At 44.5% G+C, this 23791-nt stretch overlaps 1 protein-coding gene across 2 annotated transcripts in view; it reads left to right on the forward strand.

The window, feature by feature from the left end:
• The first annotated feature begins 1235 nt into the window (after positions 1 to 1235).
• Positions 1236 to 23791, forward strand: part of PILRA (paired immunoglobin like type 2 receptor alpha) — a 142698-nt gene continuing 120142 nt past the window's right edge. For both annotated transcript variants that reach the window (XM_040415191.1, XM_040415192.1), the window contains exons 1-2: positions 1236 to 1354; positions 8225 to 8605. In XM_040415191.1, coding sequence (XP_040271125.1) covers positions 1318 to 1354; positions 8225 to 8605 — 418 coding nt within the window. In that variant the 5' untranslated portion in view covers positions 1236 to 1317. The remainder of the gene's footprint in view (positions 1355 to 8224; positions 8606 to 23791) is intronic.

The raw sequence follows: 23791 nt of genomic DNA on the forward strand, positions 1-23791 counted from the left end.
ATATATACGTCCTTCTTTATATAGATAGACTGATAAATAAATGAGATCCCCACATAAAAAGTTGGTGTCCCCACACAATATTTTTCTCAAGAGGTCACCACCCTGTATTGGTGGATGAATAATGCAGTGTACTGATCGTACTCTTCTGATCCAATGTATAATCATGTCATGTCTCCTTAGGGTACTTTCACAGTAGCGGCAGGACGGATCTGACAGGCTGCTCACCCTGTTGGATACATCCTTCTTCTATTTCGCCGTGCCGCCGAACCGCCGCTCCGTCCCCATTATAGTCAATGAGGGCGGAGCTCCGGCGCAGCACGGCAGTGCACGGTGAGAGGCCGTCAGACTAAAAAGTCGGACATGTCGTAGTTTTACTGTGTAATGAAGTCAGGCGGCACAGCGTACTGGTTGAGGGGTGCTCGGTTTGTGTGGAGGTAATCCCAAAATCAGAAGAATGAAAGAAAACCGGCACTCCAAAAAATCTTTGCTGGTGATAGATTTATTGGTCACTCATATGACGCGCAGCGTTTCGGCACTCACAGGTGCCTTTTTCAAACAAGAAGTTTGAAAAAGGCACCTGTGAGTGCCGAAACGCTGCGCGTCATATGAGTGACCAATAAATCTATCACCAGCAAAGATTTTTGGGAGTGCCGGTTTTCTTTCATTCTTATGTCGTAGTTTTAGTCCGGCGGCCTTTAGCCGTGCACTGCCGTGCTGCGCCGGAGCTCCGCCCCCATCCCCATTATAGTCAATGGGGACAGAGCGGCGGCCCGGCGGCATGACGAAATAGTGGTAGGACGGATCCGGCAGGTTGAACAGCCTGTCCGATCCGTCCTGCTGCTAGTGTGAAAGTACCCTTACAGGGTCACATAGGAAACTTTGTGAGCAGGGGCGTAGCTATATGGGGTGCAGAGGTAGCAGTTGCTACCGGGCCCAGGAGCCTGAAGGGCCCAAAGACCCTTGTGCCACATAAGACACTGGCATTATATAAAGTGCATGCTGGTCAATTTACACCTCTGGCTGGAGGGAAGGGGTTAGGTCAAGAATTTGGCATGAGGGGTGCCCTTTCAATGTTTGCACTAGGGCCCATGAGCTTTTAGCTACGCCCCTGTTTGTGAGTCTTCTTTCACCACAAATAATCTAACTTTTATCAGATGGTAAAATGTGACAATTTCTTTCTGTAAATAGGATTTCTTTTCTTTTTTTCATTTTGTGTTACTTCCTCTTCTCGTCTCTTCCTCTTGCTTCATAGAAGAAGTAGTGATATACATAGAACAAACTTCCTGCAGTTGTCCAGATCGTCCACCTTCATCTGCAATGAGACTTTTCATCCTACTCTTCTTTTGCTTCCATGGTAAGGTTCAGTAACTTCCCATTGTATATGTTACGGAGATACTGAATTAAAGGTTGTGGGGGTTGTAGAGGATGACAAAATGTTGACTGCCTCCAGAATTATTCCTGCCTCCCACAGGGGACTACCTTATCTTATATACTGTATGTCCTGTGCTGGGATCCCCAGAGACATCAGAATCTTTTGCTATGAGAGTTGTATTTTATGGTTAGTTGTCAATCACAATGGCAATGACAATGAAAACTATGTAAAGTAATCTTTATGACAAACCAGGATGTAAGAGAGTTGAAAACTGTTTTGGTGGCAATACCACCCATGTTAAACCGTTGCACTGTTTGGGAATGTTGATGAGGACACTCCAGTATTGCAGTTGTGTTATTGTTTAGTTGGACGCGTAACTGCAGCATCAGGTAGGTAGTGAGGAACATCCAAGGAGAGATTTAGCGTTGGTACTGTACATAATTAACTACCTGCTGGTGCCCAGTTGGGGGTCCTTGATTCCAATGTCCTGGTTAGGCTAACCGAACTTGCTTTATGCCTTTCCCAAATCCGCCCCTTCTTAGCTAATTGTAGAATGGTCCACCACAGACACAGACAGCATTCATCCCAATAATATTCTCTATGGTCTTCTAGGACTAACATGTTTTGCTCTGGTTTTTTGAGTCCAAGGAGACCTTAAAATGTTATATACCAATTCTGAGGGCAATTGTAGCATATTTCATTCAGGGAGAATCAAGATCTTCTAAAAAAAAAAAAATTTGATGAAACGAATTTCAAGAAACTCGATAATCTCTATTGTAGACCCACTAGACACTTTTCTCTAACTTTGCTCCATATGGTTTACTACTAAAGCAGTTATGATGCCACATACCGATCTAACTCATATGGAGAGCATGCCAATAATGCTGTTGCCTATCAAGCTCAACCAAAGAACACATGGTATTTGTTTGCTGAATTTTGACTGGCTGCAGCAATTAGTCAAAGCATGGAAATGGAGAAATTGTCATTATGAGAAATGTAATAATCCCAACTACAATCCGAGGCTTAGGTCTGTTCTAATCACCAAGCAGCATGGTTCCCCAGGTAATGCATCCAGTCAATGTGTAGATATCCAGATCATTCTACACCTGTGACCTTTAATCAATATATCCGCAGTGAAAGCAGGTGTAAGAAAAAACATTTCTGTCCTTAAATGAGTTATCTAAAAAACTAAAACAAAATAATATTACAGAAACCATATCTAAACTAATACACATTAGATATGATACATATGAGATTCTTAGCAAATATATATTTAATCAAGAGATATCTGAGTCCACCTACCAAAGTGACCTCGGTCCACACTTGAACCTACTCTATTTAATTTCTGGCAAGTGGGCATTAAAATTCAGGAGAGCAGAACCTACACATAGGCTACTTTTTACCTCTGTGTGCATTTAAGCATCTAAGGAGAGGAAGAGTGGACTCCAAACTATGAGATATTAGGAGCATATTAAGACTTGGAGGTGGCCACACCTGCAATTTAAATATACACTAGCAGATGTGGCTGCCTCCAAGCCTCAATACACTCTTAGGATGAACAAATTGATTCTACCAGTTTGGGATTCATTCCGAATTTCTCAAAAAGTTCAGCAGAGAGAGAGGGAGTTTCTCATTATGGAGATCCTCTACTATGCGGAGTACATGCATAGGCCAGGCAATGGGTTTCTGTGAAAGATATTCAATTAGGTTTTGTAATCCTATCTGATGCCAGCAGAAGTTAGACATGATCATTTTCATATATTTTCCCCAGAAATCAAGAGAAGCTTAGTCTAGCCTCCAATAGTCATCATGTATACCAACTGGTCTCTATAATAGAAATAGTACCCACCCAGAGGATCTCACCAAGGCCTTCCAACCAGAAAAGTTGTTTTGATGTGCTTTAGGGTGGGTTCACATCAGCGTTATGGATTCCGTTGTTTTTTTCCGTTATAACATGGTTATAAGGGAAAATAATAGAATCGATAATACGGAAGTCAAAATGGAAGCCTTTAAGAGGCATTCCGTTTTGATCCTTCATAATTCAAGTCTATGCGAAGCATAACGGATCCGTCTGGTTCCCGTTATGCAGAACGGAAAAAAAAGTACTGTCGACAGGACTTTGTTTTCCGTCTTGCATAACGGGAACCAGACGGATCCGTTATGATTCCCATAGACTTCTATTATGATGGATCAAAACTGAATGCCTCTTAAAGGCTTCTGTTTTGACTTCCGTCTTATGGATTCCGCTATTTTCCGTTATAACCATGTTATAATGGAAAACAAAAACTGAATCCATAACGCTGATGTGAAATCAGCCTAAGGTCTCATGCACTCGACCGTATGTATTTTGCGGTCCGCAAAAAACAGATCTGCAAAAAATACGGATGACATCCGTGTGCATTCCGTCTTTTGCAGAACAGAACAGCTGGCCCCTAATAGAACAGTCCTATCCTTGTCCGTAATGCGGACAATAATAGGACATGTTCTATTTTTTTGCAGAACGGAAATACGGACATACGGAAATGGAATTCACACAGAGTAACTTCTGTTTTTTTGTGCAGACCCATTGAAATAAATGGTTCCACAAAAAAAAACGGAACGGACACGGAAAGACAATACGTTCGTGTGCATGAGGCCTTACTCTGAAAAAAGACTTTTGTCCTGAAGGATATACACTGCTCAAAAAAATAAAGGGAACACTTAAACAACACAATGTAACTCCAAGTCAATCACACTTCTGTGAAATCAAACTGTCCACTTAGGAAGCAACACTGAGTGACAATCAATTTCACATGCTGTTGTGCAAATGGGATAGACAACAGGTGGAAATTATAGACAATTAGCAAGACACCCCCAATAAAGGAGTGGTTCTGCAGGTGGTGACCACAGACCACTTCCCAGTTCCTATGCTTCCTGGCTGATGTTTTGGTCACTTTTGAATGCTGGCGGTGCTTTCACTCTAGTGGTAGCATGAGACGGAGTCTACAACCCACACAAGTGGCTCAGGTAGTGCAGCTTATCCAGGATGGCACATCAATGCGAGCTGTGGCAAGAAGGTTTGCTGTGTCTGTCAGCGTAGTGTCCAGAGCATGGAGGCGCTACCAGGCGACAGGCCAGTACATCAGGAGACGTGGAGGAGGCCGTAGGAGGGCAACAACCCAGCAGCAGGACCGCTACCTCCGCCTTTGTGCAAGGAGGAACAGGAGGAGCACTGCCAGAGCCCTGCAAAATGACCTCCAGCAGGCCACAAATGTGCATGTGTCTGCTCAAACGGTCAGAAACAGACTCCATGAGGGTGATATGAGGGCCCGATGTCCACAGGTGGGGATTGTGCTTACAGCCCAACACCGTGCAGGACGTTTGGCATTTGCCAGAGAACAACAAGATTGGCAAATTTGCCACTGCCGCCCTGTGCTCTTCACAGATGAAAGCAGGTTCACACTGAGCACATGTGACAGACGTGACAGAGTCTGGAGACGCCGTGGAGAACGTTCTGCTGCCTGCAACATCCTCCAGCATGACCGGTTTGGCATTGGGTCAGTAATGGTGTGGGGTGGCATTTCTTAGGAGGGCCGCACAGCCCTCCATGTGCTCGCCAGAGGTAGCCTGACTGCCATTAGGTACCGAGATGAGATCCTCAGACCCCTTGTGAGACCATATGCTGGTGCGGCCCTGGGTTCCTCCTAATGCAAGACAATGCGAGACCTCATGTGGCTGGAGTGTGTCAGCAGTTCCTGCAAGACGAAGGCATTGATGCTATGGACTGGCCCGCCCGTTCCCCAGACCTGAATCCAAATGAGCACATCTAGGACATCATGTCTCGCTCTATCCACCAACGTCACGTTGCACCACAGACTGTCCAGGAGTTGGCAGATGCTTTAGTCCAGGTCTGGGAGGAGATCCCTCAGGAGACCGTCCGCCACCTCATCAGGAGCATGCACAGTCATTGTAGGGAGGTCATACAGACACGTGGAGGCCACACACACTACTGAGCCTCATTTTGACTTGTTTTAAGGACATTACATCAAATTTGGATCAGCCTGTAGTGTGTTTTTTCCACTTTAATTTTGAGTGTGACTCCAAATCCAGACCTCCATGGGTTGAAAATTTTGATTTCCATTTTTTTTATTTTTGTGTGATTTTGTTGTCAGCACATTCAACTATGTAAAGAACAAAGTATTTCAGAAGAATATTTAATTAATTCAGATCTAGGATGTGTTATTTTTGTGTTCCCTTTATTTTTTTGAGCAGTGTATTTGCAGAAGTCAGGCTTATTATGTTTTAGTGTGACACCTAGAGGCTCTGCACTTTGATTGACATTGCCAGGCACTGTCAATCAAAGTGCAGAGGGCATTGGCAGTTGCAGAGAGAGCTGAGCCTCCAGATGTAATGGAAACAACGCCATTGCTCCTAGAGGCTCATTTGCATATATTAACATTTTCTACTCCAGAGGTTGTTTCTTTTTTGTCTTCCCAGAGCCATAACTTTTTTACTTCTCCTTTCACATAGACTTTTTTGTGGGAAAAGTTGTACTTTGTAATATCAGCATTTAATAGTGCATAGTATGTAGTGGGGAAAAAAATTCCAAATGTGGAATTGGGGAAAAAAATTCTACCACAGTTTTAATTTTGTTTTTATTGCGTTCACTATGTGGTACAACTGACTAGTGCTCTTCATTCTCCAGGTCAGTACAAACCCGACAATACCACATATGTATAGTTAAAAAAAAAAACTTGAAAAACATATATATTTTTACATTTTTCAACCCCTATAACTTTTTGGTAGTTATGTCTGCGGAGCTGTAAGAGGGCTCATCGGCCATTTTGACACTTTTTTTTCGTTTTGCCTTGTTTCCTATGGAGCCCTGCTACAGGCAAGGACTCCATAGGAAACACTGTGCAGCAGCCTCCTGTCGTGGACTATGACAGGGGCTGCCTCACACAAGCTTCGGCTCCTCCGACCGTCACATGGGGGAGCCGGAGCATACCTGAAAGCACGTGCTTTCGGTAATACATGCCCTCAGATGCCGTGGTCAGGTTTGACGATGGCATCTGAGAGGTTAAATGTCTGCAATCGGCATTACCACTGGTCACGGACATCGGCTGTGGGTGCCTGCTGTATGAAACAGCAGGCACCAGGTTGCTATGAGTGAAGCGGGCGCCATCTTTAAAGACCTAACATGTGACGTACTATTGGTCACAAGTCGGGAAGGGGTTTAAACTTCATTTTTCTCAGCAATGTGGACACATATGAACATGGGACCAACACAGATGTCTTCAGCTGCCAAGCGCACATGTAACAGGTCAGCCGGTGTCGTAGGTACAAATCTGCTGATAGATGTCCTTTAGAAGAATAACATCCAAGTAGTACATTCTGGCCTGCACATTTTGATTGTTAAACATATTAGGAGAAATTTTATGACCATCAAAATATATTCTTGAGGTTCCTTAGTATAATCAGTTCCTGTAAAGCTTCTCCCAGTGATGCCCATGCTCTGTGCTAGTATACAGAGCAGTGAGATCACAAGTAGGCCACTTATATTCTGGTGGCCATTTTCTCTTCTCCATCATTCTTAGAACTTCCATGGTGTCTTTGATAAAACCTGGACATTGTCTGACAATTAGCTGGGTGAAATCATCCAGCCGGTTGGAGAGCTTACCCATCAGTGAACCTATACCAGTTATGATAGGGGGAAAGACAACTTTGTGTATCTTTGGAAGGGCATGGTATATTGGAATAACAGGGAAAGGTGAATTCATGGCCTCTAACTCTTTGGAACTAAAAAAAAAAACTCTTCCAATATATGTTTATATTTTATACGGATCCGAGTGCACCCGTCTATAAATTTTTCCGTCCTTGAGCGACGACATAATTTTCCTTTCATTTAGAGCCATACCCATAACTGATCTCTCTTTATCAGAATAAGCCAGTACTCTCTGCTCTGCACTTATAAGGGGCAATCACCCCAAAACCGCTGTCTGCAGATGAGATGCTGGCTTATTTAATATCTGAGTCATATCTCAAGGCTTGTTTAAAAAGTCGAACATCGATAGCTGCCTTACATCTGGTGGCATCAGAGCCAGAGCTTGTTAAGATTTGCATCCCTTTCTTCTCAGAATTTTTAAGGATGATTACATAGTTTATAGTAACATAGTTTATAAGGCCGAAAAAAGATGTGAGTCCATCTAGTTCAGCCTGTTATCCTGCAAGTTGATCCAGAGGAAGGAAGGCAAAAAAAAACTCTGTGAGGTAGAAACCAATTTTCCATTCTTCCCGATTCCAATCAGGCAATCAGAATAACTCCCTGGATCAACGACCCATCTCATAGTTACATGTGACTGTTCTCAAATTCTTGAAGGGCTTTCATCTCCAAATTAGTTATGTTCTGAGATGAAGGCTGGCTTCTTGCTTATTAATAATGTAGGTGATTGAAATATTACCTATGTTACTTGAATGGGTTAACTTAGTATGGCTTAGTAAACCCTGTATGTCAGTTTTTGTTTTATGCCATGACTAGGGATAGCATGAGTCTGTCTGAAATGTGTAGGGAATGATGTATTACAAGTGATCTAATAAAGGAGAAGACTTATGGATGTGCTGGTGGACTTTCTCAGTTTGGTATGCTGTATCCGTAGCAGAAGTGACCTCTTGTGCGCCATCCTATATGTGTGGTCAGATACATTGAAGCTACAGACTCGGCATCCTTTTCTTATTTACTTGTTGCCATAATATGACTGTCCACTAAAACCCTCACACATGTATCCTAGCCATTGTTCTTGAATTATTCTATATTGAAATAAAATCTTGATTTATAATTTGTTTTCTCTCCCTAACCCCTGTGGTTTATTACAGGGATCTGCTGGGCATCAAATTTTTACTGTGTTCACCAACCAAAAACCCTCCACGTGAAGGAAGGAGATTCGGTCACCATCCCGTGTTCATACACCTTTCCTGAGGACCACAAAGGGAAGTCACAGATTATAGTAACTTGGTGGGAAGCATATACAGTACACTGCTCCAGTGTCAAGAAATACATAATAGAGAATAATGGGAATATTCATAAGGAGTATAAAGACCGGATCTCTGCAGTAAACCATCCTGATAACCAGACAGCGTCTATCGTAATCCGAGGACTGAAAGCTTCTGATGGAATCACATTCTGCTGTGGAGTAACTGTGGTCAATGCTCGCTATCAATCTAATGATGTGTATGGGACGTTTCTGAACCTTGCAGGTAAATAAACATTTTATATAATACCTTCCTACACTATGGACCTATGTAAAAAAGTATATGTTAAAACAAATTTTTGGGGACAGATATATTTTTAACACACAAAATGTGTGTGTATATATATATATATATATATATATAATGAAGAAAAACTGCGGCACTTCCAATTGTTGAAAAAAAGTGAAGTCCTTTATTCACCCACTCTCAAAGTTTCAGTCCACTTGCTGGGACCATTGTCCAGCCTTTCTCAAGGCTTGAGAACGGTCTCAGCAAGTGGACTGAAACGTTGCGTGGGTGAATAAAGGACTTTTTATTGAATAAACAGTGGTCAAGTTTATACTGCTGGCACTCCTTCTCTTTATACTAAGGTGTGCTGCCCTGGATTTGTTTGTTTGTGTATGTGTGTGTATATATATATATACTAGCAGAAAGACCAGGTTTCTCACAGGTATATTTCATTTAATGTTTCTGTGTGTCGTTAAAATATATCGACAGTATCCACTATAACAGTGACATCTACAGTCTGCCCCCTTAACAGTAACATCCACAGCGCCCTCCCCTTTAACAATGATCTCCACAGTGGCCGTCCCTTTATTAGTGACCTCCACTGTATCGTATCTGGTTAACAGTGATTTTCACTATAACCCACCCCCTTAACAGTGACCTCCACAGAGCTTCTTTCCCTTAAAGTGTGACCTCCACAACACCCCGTCCCCTTAACAATGACCTCTACAGCACCCCGCCCCTTAACACTGACCTCCATAGCAGACCGTCCCATTAACTAAGACCGCACCATTCCCTGCGCCTTTAACCACCTCAGCCCCCAGTGCTTAAACACCCTGAAAGACCAGGCCACTTTTTACACTTCTGACCTACACTACTTTCACCGTTTATTGCTCGGTCATGCAACTTACCACCCAAATGAATTTTACCTCCTTTTCTTCTCACTAATAGAGCTTTCATTTGGTGGTATTTCATTGCTGCTGACATTTTTACTTTTTTTGTTATTAATCGAAATTTAACGATTTTTTTTGCAAAAAAATGACATTTTTCACTTTCAGTTGTAAAATTTTGCAAAAAAAACGACATCCATATAGAAATTTTGCTCTAAATTTATAGTTCTACATGTCTTTGATAAAAAAAAAATGTTTGGGTAGAAAAAAAATGGTTTGGGTAAAAGTTATAGCGTTTACAAACTATGGTACAAAAATGTGAATTTCCGCTTTTTGAAGCAGCTCTGACTTTCTGAGCACCTGTCATGTTTCCTGAGGTTCTACAATGGCCAGACAGTACAAACACCCCACAAATGACCCCATTTCGGAAAGTACACACCCTAAGGTATTCGCTGATGGGCATAGTGAGTTCATAGAACTTTTTATTTTTTTTCACAAGTTAGCGGAAAATGATGATTTTTTTTTTTTTTTTTTTTTTCTTACAAAGTCTCATATTCCACTAACTTGTGACAAAAAATAAAAAGTTCTATGAACTCACTATGCCCATCAGCGAATACCTTGGGGTCTCTTCTTTCCAAAATGGGGTCACTTGTGGGGTAGTTATACTGCCCTGGCATTCTAGGGGCCCAAATGTGTGGTAAGGAGTTTGAAATCAAATTCAGTGAAAAATGACCTGTGAAATCCGAAAGGTGCTCTTTGGAATATGGGCCCCTTTGCCCACCTAGGCTGCAAAAAAGTGTCACACATCTGGTATCCCCGTACTCAGGAGAAGTTGAGGAATGTGTTTTGGGGTGTCTTTTTACATATACCCATGCTGGGTGAGATAAATATCTTGGTCAAATGACAACTTTGTATAAAAAAATGGGAAAAGTTGTCTTTTGCCAAGATATTTCTCTCACCCAGCATGGGTATATATAAAATGACACCCCAAAACACATTCCCCACCTTCTCCTGAGTACGGAGATACCAGATGTGTGACACTTTTTTGCAGCCTAGGTGGGCAAAGGGGCCCATATTCCAAAGAGCACCTTTCGGATTTCACTCGTCATTTTTTACTGAATTTGATTTCAAACTCCTTACCACACATTTGGGCCCCTAGAATGCCAGGGCAGTATAACTACCCCACAAGTGACCCCATTTTGGAAAGAAGACACCCCAAGGTATTCCGTGAGGGGCATGGCGAGTTCCTAGAATTTTTTATTTTTTGTCACAAGTTAGTGGAAAATGATGATTTTTTTTTTTTTTTTTTTTTTCATACAAAGTCTCATATTCCACTAACTTGTGACAAAAAATAAAAACTTCCATGAACTCACTATGCCCATCAGCGAATACCTTGGGGTCTCTTCTTTCCAAAATGGGGTCACTTGTGGGGTAGTTATACTGCCCTGGCATTCTAGGGGCCCAAATGTGTGGTAAGGAGTTTGAAATCAAATTCAGTGAAAAATGACCTGTGAAATCCGAAAGGTGCTCTTTGGAATATGGGCCCCTTTGCCCACCTAGGCTGCAAAAAAGTGTCACACATCTGGTATCCCCGTACTCAGGAGAAGTTGAGGAATGTGTTTTGGGGTGTCATTTTACATATACCCATGCTGGGTGAGATAAATATCTTGGTCAAATGACAACTTTGTATAAAAAAATGGGAAAAGTTGTCTTTTGCCAAGATATTTCTCTCACCCAGCATGGGTATATATAAAATGACACCCCAAAACACATTCCCCACCTTCTCCTGAGTACGGAGATACCAGATGTGTGACACTTTTTTGCAGCCTAGGTGGGCAAAGGGGCCCATATTCCAAAGAGCACCTTTCGGATTTCACTCGTCATTTTTTACTGAATTTGATTTCAAACTCCTTACCACACATTTGGGCCCCTAGAATGCCAGGGCAGTATAACTACCCCACAAGTGACCCCATTTTGGAAAGAAGACACCCCAAGGTATTCCGTGAGGGGCATGGCGAGTTCCTAGAATTTTTTATTTTTTGTCACAAGTTAGTGGAAAATGATGATTTTTTTTTTTTTTTTTTTTTTCATACAAAGTCTCATATTCCACTAACTTGTGACAAAAAATAAAAACTTCCATGAACTCACTATGCCCATCAGCGAATACCTTGGGGTCTCTTCTTTCCAAAATGGGGTCACTTGTGGGGTAGTTATACTGCCCTGGCATTCTAGGGGCCCAAATGTGTGGTAAGGAGTTTGAAATCAAATTCAGTGAAAAATGACCTGTGAAATCCGAAAGGTGCTCTTTGGAATATGGGCCCCTTTGCCCACCTAGGCTGCAAAAAAGTGTCACACATCTGGTATCCCCGTACTCAGGAGAAGTTGAGGAATGTGTTTTGGGGTGTCATTTTACATATACCCATGCTGGGTGAGATAAATATCTTGGTCAAATGACAACTTTGTATAAAAAAATGGGAAAAGTTGTCTTTTGCCAAGATATTTCTCTCACCCAGCATGGGTATATATAAAATGACACCCCAAAACACATTCCCCACCTTCTCCTGAGTACGGAGATACCAGATGTGTGACACTTTTTTGCAGCCTAGGTGGGCAAAGGGGCCCATATTCCAAAGAGCACCTTTCGGATTTCACTCGTCATTTTTTACAGAATTTGATTTCAAACTCCTTACCACACATTTGGGCCCCTAGAATGCCAGGGCAGTATAACTACCCCACAAGTGACCCCATTTTGGAAAGAAGAGACCCCAAGGTATTCGCTGATGGGCATAGTGAGTTCATGGAATTTTTTTTTTTTTGTCACAAGTTAGTGGAATAGGAGACTTTGTATGAAAAAAAAAAAAAAAAAAAAAATCATCATTTTCCACTAACTTGTGACAAAAAATAAAAAATTCTAGGAACTTGCCATGCCCCTCACGGAATACCTTGGGGTGTCTTCTTTCCAAAATGGGGTCACTTGTGGGGTAGTTATACTGCCCTGGCATTTTCCAGGGGCCCTAATGTCTGGTAAGTAGGTAAATGACCTGTGAAATCTGAAAGGTGCTCTTTGGAATGTGGGCCCCTTTGCCCACCTAGGCTGCAAAAAAGTGTCACACATCTGGTATCTCCGTACTCAGGAGAAGGTGGGGAATGTGTTTTGGGGTGTCATTTTACATATACCCATGCTGGGTGAGAGAAATATCTTGGCAAAAGACAACTTTTCCCATTTTTTTTATACAAAGTTGGCATTTGACCAAGATATTTATCTCACCCAGCATGTGTATATGTAAAATGACACCCCAAAACATATTCCCCAACTTCTGCTGAATACGGAGATACCATATGTGTGACACTTTTTTGCAGCCTAGGTGGGCAAAGGGGCCCAAATTCCTTTTAGGAGGGCATTTTTAGACATTTGGATACCAGACTTCTTCTCACGCTTTGGGGCCCCTAAAATGCCAGGGCAGTATAAATACCCCACATGTGACCCCATTTTGGAAAGAAGACACCCCAAGGTATTCAATGAGGGGCATGGCGAGTTCATTGAAAAAAAAAAATTTTGGCACAAGTTAGCGGAAATTGATTTTTTGGATTTTGTTCTCACAAAGTCTCCCTTTCCGCTAACTTGGGACAAAAATTTCAATCTTTCATGGACTCAATATGCCCCTCAGCGAATACCTTGGGGTGTCTTCTTTCCAAAATGGTGTTATTTGTGGGGTGTTTGTACTGCCCTGGCATTTGAGGGTCTCCGCAATCATTACATGTATGCCCAGCATTAGGAGTTTCTGCTATTCTCCTTATATTGAGCATACAGGTAATGAGATTTTTTTTTTCCGTTCAGCCGCTGGGCTGAAAGAAAAAAATGAACAGCACAGATTTCTTCATTCGCATCGATCAATGTGGATGAAAAAATCTCTGCCAAAAAAAGAAAAAGGAGGGGAAAGGCGTCTGCCAGGACATAGGAGCTCCGCCCAACATCCATGCCCACTTAGCTCGTATGCCCTGGCAAACCCGATTTCTCCATTCACATCAATCGATGTGGATGAATAAATCATTGCCGGGATTTTTTTTTTTATATATACAAAGTGTTTGCCAAAGTATATGAACACCGCCACCTCCTCAGCTCATATGCCTCGGCAAACGTATCTTTTACTGCAGAGGAGAAATCTCGTCTTGCAGCGCCGCATACACCGACTTGCGTGTAATCTGACAGCAGCGCAATGCTTCTGTCCGAATGCACATCAGTGCTGCAGCTAGTCGATCGGTTGGTCCACCTGGAAGGTAAAAAAAAAAAAAAAAAAGAGAAAAAACCAGGCCGCAACACAATAATTTTATTAACTTTGGAAGAGAACATAGAAACTTTAACTTTTTGAACTGAACATTAACCTTTTTGCTTACTGGTGTTTTTTTTTTTTTTGTTTTTTTTTTACCTTTATAGAACAAACCTCTCCTTCCCCATGGGTCAATGTGCAAAGCGCAAATCGCCCAAAGATGTGGCGAAGTACGTTATGCACTTTGTCCCATGTGAAAGGAGACGTTTGCAGCAGCTGTGAGTGAATGGGCCCTAATAGCCCTGTGTGCCTGTCCTGGTGAGATGTGATCCCTATGCTAGGTGTACCTGTGTGTGGTACTTCCGGAAACACTCTCCTAAGCATAGGGCAGGGTGGTCAGGGCAGTCAGGACAGAAATAGCGGGTGTCACGCCTTATTCCACTCCTGCTACAGACACGACATCTTTTTCGGGGTGACGGTTGGATTGAGGTACCAGCAACGACATTGGGGAAATGTCGCTCGTGTAGACGGCTAACTACACTGGTGGATGGGGCCACGGAACCTTCTGGATACAGGAGGTTCTCGATGATCTCTTCCTGGAATTTGAGGAAGGATCGTGTTCTCCCAGCCTTACTGTAGAGAACAAAACTATTATACAGCGCCAATTGAATCAAATATACAGACACCTTCTTATACCAGCGTCTGGTTCTGCGGGAAACTAAATACGGAGACAACATCTGGTCATTGAAGTCCACCCCTCCCATGAGCAAATTATAGTCGTGGACTGAGAGGGGCTTTTCAATGACACGGGTTGCTCGCTCAATTTGGATTGTCGTGTCTGCGTGAATGGAGGAGAGCATGTAAACGTCACGCTTGTCTCTCCATTTCACCGCGAGCAGTTCTTCATTACACAAGGCAGCCCTCTCCCCCCTTGCAAGACGGGTGGTAACAAGCCGTTGGGGGAAGCCCCGGCGACTAGGTCGCACGGTGCCACAGGCGCAAATCCGTTCTAGAAACAAATGCCTAAAGAGGGCCACACTTGTGTAGAAATTGTCCACATAAAGATGGTACCCCTTGCCGAATAAGGGTGACACCAAGTCCCAGACTGTCTTCCCACTGCTCCCCAGGTAGTCAGGGCAACCGACCGGCTCCAGGGTCTGATCTTTTCCCTCATAGACACGAAATTTGTGGGTATAGCCTGTGGCCCTTTCACAGAGCTTATACAATTTGACCCCATACCGGGCACGCTTGCTTGGGATGTATTGTTTGAAGCCAAGGCGCCCGGTAAAATGTATTAGGGACTCGTCTATGCAGATGTTTTGCTCGGGGGTATACAAATCTGCAAATTTCTGGTTGAAATGGTCTATGAGGGGCCGAATTTTGTGGAGCCGGTCAAAAGCTGGGTGGCCTCTGGGACGGGAGGTGGTGTTGTCGCTAAAATGCAGAAAACGGAGGATGGTCTCAAATCGTGTCCTGGACATAGCAGCAGAGAACATGGGCATGTGATGAATTGGGTTCGTGGACCAATATGACCGCAATTCATGCTTTTTAGTTAGACCCATGTTGAGGAGAAGGCCCAGAAAAATTTTAATTTCGGAAACTTGGACTGGTTTCCACCGGAAAGGCTGGGCATAAAAGCTTCCCGGGTTTGCGGTTATAAATTGTGTGGCATACCGGTTTGTCTCTGCCACGACTAAGTCCAAGAGCTCCGCAGTCAAGAACAGCTCAAAAAATCCCAGGGCCGAACCGATTTGAGCCGTCTCAACCCGAACTCCAGACTGGGCGGTGAAAGGGGGAACTACAGGTGCGGCTGAAGTTGGTGACTGCCAATCAGGGTTTGCCAGCACCTCAGGGACTCTAGGGGCTCTACGGGCCTGTCTGTGCGGTGGCTGCGACGGGGTAACTACTGCACGTGCCACCGTACCAGCTTCAACTGCCCTTCTGGTGCTCGCTACTTCACCATGTTGTACGGCAGTGCTGGTACTAGGTCCAGGAAGGGCTGCGCTGCTGGTGTATGCCTCACCACGTGATCCGGCAGCGACAGCCCCACTCTGCTGCTCTTGAAGCGGATCCTGCGTAACCTGTGGTCTAGCGACACGGGGCCGGGTACGCCTGGTGCTATCAGGGACCTCAGCCTCCTCGTCCGAACTTTGGGTCAGAGAGCCACTGCTTTCCACAGGTTCATATTCTGACCCGCTAGATTCGTCAGATGAGGGTTCCCACTCCTCATCCGACTGGGTCAGAATCCTGTAGGCCTCTTCAGAAGAATACCCCCTGTTTGACATTTTGGACTACTAAATTTAGGGGTATTCCCTGAGACTACCCAAGAAAAAAAGCAAACCTGTCTTACAAAGGGGAGGCTAGCGAAGTACCGGAGGCCGCTGCGGTTGATAAAAAATATCAAAACTGATTTTTTTATCGCCGCAGTGCGTGTACAGTGAATGTGCAGTGATCAAAAAACTAAAAATTTTTTGTCACTGCGGCGGGGCGGGCGTGGGTGAACGCACGTGTGGGCGACCGATCAGGCCTGATCGGGCAAACACTGCGTTTTGGGTGGAGGGCGAGCTAAGGTGACACTAATACAAGTATAGATCTGACAGTGATCAGTTTTGATCACTTACAGATACTATAAAAGTACAAATGCTGATTAGCGATACGCTAATCAGCGAATAAAAGTGACTGCGGTGCAGTGGGCTGGGCGCTAACTGACGCTAACTACCTAACCAAGGGGCCTAAACTATCCCTAAAACCTAACAGCCAATACTAGTGGAAAAAAAAAAGTGACAGTTTACACTGATCACTTTTTTTCCTTTCACTAGTGATTGACAGGGGCGATCAAAGGGGTGATCAAAGGGTTAATTGGGGTGCAGGGGGGTGATCTGGGGCTAAGGTGTAGTGTTTGGTGTACTCACAGTTCAGTCTGCTCCTGTGCTGGATCCAACCGACGAAAAGGACCAGCACAGGAGCAGACAAGCCATATAACAGATCATATTTACTAATATGATCTGTTATATGGCTTGTGATTGGATTTTTTGAAAATCGCCAGCCTGCCAGCCAATGATCGTTGCTGGCAGGCTGGTGACGAAATTGTTCTTTAACTTTTGCCGGCCCGCGATGCGCATGCGCGGGCCGGCAATACCCGAAATCTCGCGTCTCGCGAGATGACGCACGGATGCGTCCAGGAGGAATGAATCAACCACCTTCCGGACGCATCCGTGCGTTAGGCGGTCGGGAGGTGGTTAACAGTGACCTCCACAGCATCCCGCCCCCTTATCAGTTACCTCCACAGCAGCCCGCCCCTTTAACAGTGACCTCCACAGTGGCCGTCCCATTATTAGTGACCTCCACAGTACCCCATCTCCTTAACAGTGATTTCCACAACACCTTGCCCCCTTAACAGTGGCCCCTACAGCAATCTGCCCCTTAACACTGACCTCCATAGCGGACTGTCCCCTTAACTGTGACCTCCACAGCAGCCTGCCCCTAGGGTGGCCAGAGGTGCGGTTTTAGGCCAGACAGTCCGGCTTTCAGACTCCCTGTCCTCCGTACGGCGCAGGGCCTGGACAGACACAGGAATGTCCTTTTGAACAGCTCACTCTCAGACAGTAGCAGTGTGCTGTGTGAGAGTGGATCCAGGTTCCAGTGCATGAGCCCTCCTACCTTCAGGGTTTGCATATGCGTTCAGGAGATCAGGGTCAGGATTAGGGCGGCTGTAGGTTGTGGCCTGCTCCCTTCATTGTTGTCTGGCCTAGTAACAGTTCCCACTATACGGTTTCCCCCCACTCCCCACCGAGACAGTATGTTCCATAAGGTGGCCCTCAAGGACTGGGCTGGAACACCCAGGCAAGGAGCAAAGCTCCAACACCAAGCAAGGCTGTAGTACAACTGCCCCCAGCCAGCAAGCCGCAGGTTTATATCAAGCTTGTGGCCACACCCAGGAAACACCTTAATCCCCACTAGCCAGACGATTAACCCCTTGCTCACTAAACAGCAGGGAGGCACACCTTAAAGGGGAAGTGCACGTGCAAACCACAAACTACACGTTGTCCCTGGCAACCAGTCTGCACGGCAACCGCGTCACGGTCAAACACCAATATGACTGTGACACCAGTATTATGACTTACTCCACCTCTTGCAAAAGTGGCTACAGCCTGATGTGCTGAGTCCCCTGGCTATGCTGGATAAACTATTAGCCGATATGTTCTGGAGGGCTTTGCCATACCCTCTCCTGCACTGGATTGGTCAGGTGTCTCCTGGCATTGCCCTTGAGATGGTGGACTTGGTGGAATGCTATGAAGCTACCAGGAATCTAAAGGAGTGTTCTGTAGGGAGGGGGTCGGCGAACCCCAGAAATCTCCACCCCAGGCCCGGAGATTTGAGCCGATAAAACCCACCGGGGATGTCCTTAAATAGGCAGCTTTGCTCAGAAGCCATGTCTCTGTGTTGGTATCTGGGAGCCTTGTGTCTGGATGAAGGCTTGCTACCTGTTTGGCGTGAAAACAGGTTGGTGTTGCTATCAGCAAGGACTCTTTGAGGCAGAATTGCAGCATGGTGTGAATTACCACCAACATCGCAAGGTAACTTTTTGTTTGAATTCGACTGCTTGTTTTGTCACTTGCCTAAAGTGTGAATAAAACACTGAACTGTTTGATCCAAAGAACTTGTTGTTCCCTCTCTACTGCCTCCGCTAATCCTGTCTACCAGAGCGAATCCCCACTATATATATATTGTAGGAGGGCGCAAGGGTCCGTCATTGACGAAAGGTATGTGTCACCGAGGTTCCTGGCCTCGGTGAGATAAGACACTCTCTGACACTGTTTTACTTAGTGTGGCTGTAAAGCCAATCCGGGTCGGTTCTTATTGGGAGCAGCCAAAGAGCAGGGTGGGTGGCTGTTCCCCACATCCAGGCCAGCTTTTGGGCTGGGGTTTAAAAACCCAGCCAGCAGCTCAGCTGGGTGTGGTATGTTCCTCTAAGTGAGAGTGGAGCTGTGAAAGCTCTGTGCTTTTGGGAGCTGTATGAGAGCCGCCTGCTGGGAGTTAGGCGCCCTAAAGCCTGCTGTGGTCTGCCAGGTGATTTATGTTATTTTTGGGAGCTCTTGCTGTGTGAACTAACACCAGGACTCTGTAAAGCATTGTTTTTTCTTTTCTGCCTTTTCTGTGTGAATAAACACTGGACTTTTGTTTTTTCAACCGTGGTCTTGCCTCTGTATTGCGTCCGCTTACCCTGCCTACCAGAGCAAATCCCTACAATAATATATATATATAAAACAAACGAAAAAATAGCAGCACTCCTAAGGTTAGCCAGGTGCAAAAATCCTTGGAGGGATTCTGGATGGGAATCCACCGGACGTAGGTAAAGATGAACAAGGCAGCACTCCGGTTTTGGTGAAAAATATGTGGATTTTTTATTACACTTAATGCAACGTTCCAGTTTATCTCAATGGAGCCTTTGTCAAGCAGTGATAACAGTGCCCAGTACAAGTATATATAGGTCCATATACAGATTATCATGATTAAACAATGATTAAACAATTTAAGACTCAATTAAAAAGTGAACATGATTTTAGATAAGTAATACAGTGATAATTCAGATTATACAGGGTGGGCAATTTATATGGATACACCTTAATAAAATGGGAATGGTTGGTGATATTAACTTCCTGTTTGTGGCACATTAGTATATGTGAGGGGGGAAACTTTTCAAGATGGGTGGTGACCAATGCGGCCATTTTGAAGTTGGCCATTTTGAATCCAACTTTTGTTTTTTCAATAGGAAGAGGGTCATGTGACACATCAAACTTATTGGGAATTTCACACGAAAAACAATGGTGTGCTTGGTTTTAACGAAACTTTATTCTTTCATGAGTTATTTACAAGTTTCTCTTTGTTTACAGCCATTGACATGTCGCCGAGGTTAACACGTGAGGAGCGGATAGAAATTGTGTTGATGTCTGGTGAACGCAGTAACCGGCTCATTGCAGCAGATTTCAATGCAAGACACCCTACGAGACCACCCATCTCCCATGATACAGTTAGCAAACTGCTTGCTAAGTTTCGTGAAACTGGTTCAGTGTTGGAATTGCCAAAATGTGGACGCATGAAATCTGTCTCTAATGAAGAAACATCAGTGGCTATCCTAGCTTCATTCAGCAAGAGCCCACAGCGTAGCACTCGCCGCATGTCACTGGAGAGTGGCATTAGTCGAACATCCCTTCGGCGGATATTAGCTACTCACAAATGGCACCCTTACAAACTCCAGCTACTGCAGCATCTCAACGAGGATAACCCAGATCGGCGCACTGAATTTGCAGAATGGGCAAAACAAAAATTGGAACAGGACCCTCAGTTTACGCAGAAGATTTTGTTCAGTGATGAGGCAAACTTTTATGTGAATGGTGAAGTTAACAAACAAAACCACCGCTATTGGTCTGACACTAACCCACATTGGATAGATCCCTCCAAGACTGTTGGAACAAAAAAAATTATGGTATGATGTGGTATATGAGGTACAAAGATAGTGGGGACATTCTTCATCAATGGAAACCTCAAGGCCACTGGATATTCGAAATTGCTACATGATGATGTGTTTATGCACTGAAGCTGGCACATTCCCTGAGTTTTTCCAGCAAGATGGTGCACCACCACATTATGGGTGTCAGGTCCGAGCATTCCTAGATGAACAGTTTCCTGGAAAGTGGATTGGTCGTCGTGGGCCAGTTGAATGGCCCCCAAGGTCTCCCGATCTGACCCCCTTAGACTTTTATCTTTGGGGTCATCTGAAGGCAATTGTCTATGCTGTGAAGATACGAGATGTGCAGCACCTGAAACTACGGATATTGGAAGCCTGTATTAGCATTTCTCCTGCGGTGTTGCTATCAGTGTGTGAAGAGTGGGAGAAGAGGGTTGCACTGACAATCCAACACAATGGGCAGCACATTGAACACATTTTATAAGTGGTCAGAAACTTGTAAATAACTCATGAAAGAATAAAGTTACGTTAAAACCAAGCACACCATTGTTTTTCTTGTGAAATTCCCAATAAGTTTGATCTGTCACATTACCCTCTTCCTATTGAAAAAACAAAAGTTGGATTCAAAATGGCCAACTTCAAAATGGCCGCCATGGTCACCACCCATCTTGAAAAGTTTCCCCCCTCACATATACTAATGTGCCACAAACAGGAAGTTAATATCACCAACCATTCCCATTTTATTAAGGTGTATCCATATAAATGGCCCATTCTGTACATCCCAAGGTAACCATTAGTGATGAGCGGCAGGGGTCATATTCGAATTTGAGATATTTCATGAATATTCGTCGAATATTCGCAAATTCGAATATTCGTTATATTCTACTTTTTGTTTTACTCGAAAAAATCGGCAAAGTAATGATCGCGTAATATGCGAATATTACGCGATCAATACAGGCGTGGGTCAAAAATAAATATATAGCACTACAGAATTTAGTGCTATATATTAGTTTTTTTAGAATATTCGTCATTTTTTTTCCATCTGAAGTCATGATTCCTCCCTGCTTAAGTTACTTAAGCAGGGAGGAATCATGACTTCAGATGGGAAAAAATGACGAATATTCTAAAAAACAAATATATAGAGAAATATAGCTAATAGTGATGAGCAACAATATTTCGCAAATCTTTGGCTGAATATTCACCATAAATTCGCTAATTAAATGATTTGTTTACTTGATTGTAAAGAATCGGCAATGTAATATATTCACGATAAATTCGCGATTAGAATATTTAACACTATTCGCGAATACGAATATATAGCACTATATTCTAAATATTTACGAATTCTCGCGAAGTGGCGATATTCGCGATTTAAATTTGCGATTCGAATATTCGCACTCAACACTAGAGGTCACATTGCAGCACCTATAAAAGAATACACACAATGGGCATAAGTGCTTGAACGTTGCTTAACCTGTAAACATGGTGGGAAAAACAGTGCAAAAACATTATTCATTTATTAGTGCAATCAATACTATCATAATACGCTCAAATATAGTCCTTTTTCTTGAAGTGCTTTAATATGGAATCCTCTGGAAACAAAACAAAAGTCACTTGTAATCCACGGGAAACAATAGAGTTAATTGTAATCCAATAGAAGGTACTATATATTTGTAATCCAAGGAACAGTATAAAACAGTAGATAAAAGCACGTAAAATAGCAGCAAAAGTGAGAACCATACAGTAGTTCCATGAGGCTCTCAAGTAACCTGAGAAAGGGCATCAAACAATACGCAAACTTGGCACAAACTGGGGAGTAAAAAGTTGATGAAGATGGGGGGAGTCCTTACAAACCATGTCCAAACTGGTGAAGAGCAAACATGGGCAACACACAGAACAAATGGCCAACAGATCTTCACCCATCAAGTGCAGTCCATGTTGTGGATCCCAGTAGTTCTTTATTTTTTAAGGACAAGGAGGAATTTAGAGAAGGACTTGCACGTCCTCCTCACTGCTGGAGCTGCTGAAGCTCATTAGAGGGTGCTCCTGCTTTTGATAATTAAATATCGCAGCTGTTGTAGTGCGCCACTGCCCTCTTGTGGGTTTTTTTGGTACTGACTGAGCAATTAGTTTAGAGAATGCAGCTGCCACATGCTGAAAGCCGGAATCCCTAACCGGTCCAGAAGTGGGCAAAACCTCTGGCTGAAGGGGTTCTGGAAGTTCAACCAGGTGAGACTGTGGATGCTTCCACGGTAGAACATAAAGTTTCACCCTGGGATTAAAAGTTAGGACCGAGTTATTAATCTGGTCCACACGTAGTGTTGGGGGTGCTGCCAGGTCAGGGATGAGGGGCTCTAGCTCAGGTTGTGCGCGTTCCCTGAAACGCAATTGTCCATCCGGGGTCTCTTGTAAGCATCAAACTCTCCCTGCAGAGCCTGGGTCTTCCTGCCAGGTCTCTGGGGTGAAAGCAGGGGTTAATGGCATTGCAAAACGGGTCACTCCTGCGGCAAATGGGCCTTGTATGAACCACATCAGGGTATATTCTACCTGATCCCCAACATATAAGGATAATTTATCTGCAGGAAGCCCACTCCTCTCTCCACGGAAAACCAGAGCACAATTCCGGTGCGCCGGGTGAGTTTAGGATCGCCGGGCTGGGGGTCGTCCAGGACTTGCTTCACCTATTCCTCCACTGCCGTTTTATATTCCCACTGACTTTGGGATTGGCTAATAATTTCGAATGGGACCTCAGGATTGAGGTGATTGGGCCTGGGCTCAGTCCTGCTGGGCGGCGGAGTGGAAACTCCTGCCGCCTCCGCCGCACCAGCGGGCATGCGGAGCGGGGCCTCTCTAGGCCTAGTAGGTGAGTCAGGTACCACCGGGCCGTTTGCAGGGGCAGCTACGGGTTGGACTGGGCCTCAGGGAGCAGGACTGCTACTACCTGATGTCGCAGCCGGGTGGCCGGTTCCGGCGCCTCCTGCTGGTCATCTTTGACAGTAGTGGCTGTCTTCGGAACGGCGGTCAACTCATCCGAGGACGCAGCTGGTTTCTGAGCGCTTGACGGTGATGTCACTGGGGCTTGGTTAGCCTTGTCGAAGGCTTCAGTAGGAGCAGGCTTGGGTGTGGCGGCCATCTTGGAGGACGTCTGGTCTGTGAGTTCAGCCATCGCAGAGGAATCCACAGCCTCTGGGGTCTGGACTGTAGTATGAACGTCATCTTCCACGGGAGCAGGCTTGAGAACGGCGGCCATCTTTACATCAGCAGCGGCGGCCGTCTCGCCACCAGTCGAGGAATTCACAGCCTCCGAGGACGCTCTGAAGGTGCTGGGGGCCAGCTCTTCTCACAAGTTGGGAGACCCGGATCTCCAGTGAGTGAGTCGCTGTCACAGCCAGTTCTGTGAGAAGGTCTGGCAGACGTTCTTCTCTACCTCTTGGATGAGGTTCTTTGTTTTGGTTTCACTTTGTCATCTCCTTTCCTTCTCCCAGCTGTCACCTATTTACACTAATTGTTTCCCCTTTATATTCCCTCTCATACTGCCTCACTTTGCGGTTTATACTTC

This window comes from Bufo bufo, chromosome 1 (genome assembly GCF_905171765.1).
Source record: "Bufo bufo chromosome 1, aBufBuf1.1, whole genome shotgun sequence".
Classification (NCBI taxonomy): domain Eukaryota; kingdom Metazoa; phylum Chordata; class Amphibia; order Anura; family Bufonidae; genus Bufo; species Bufo bufo.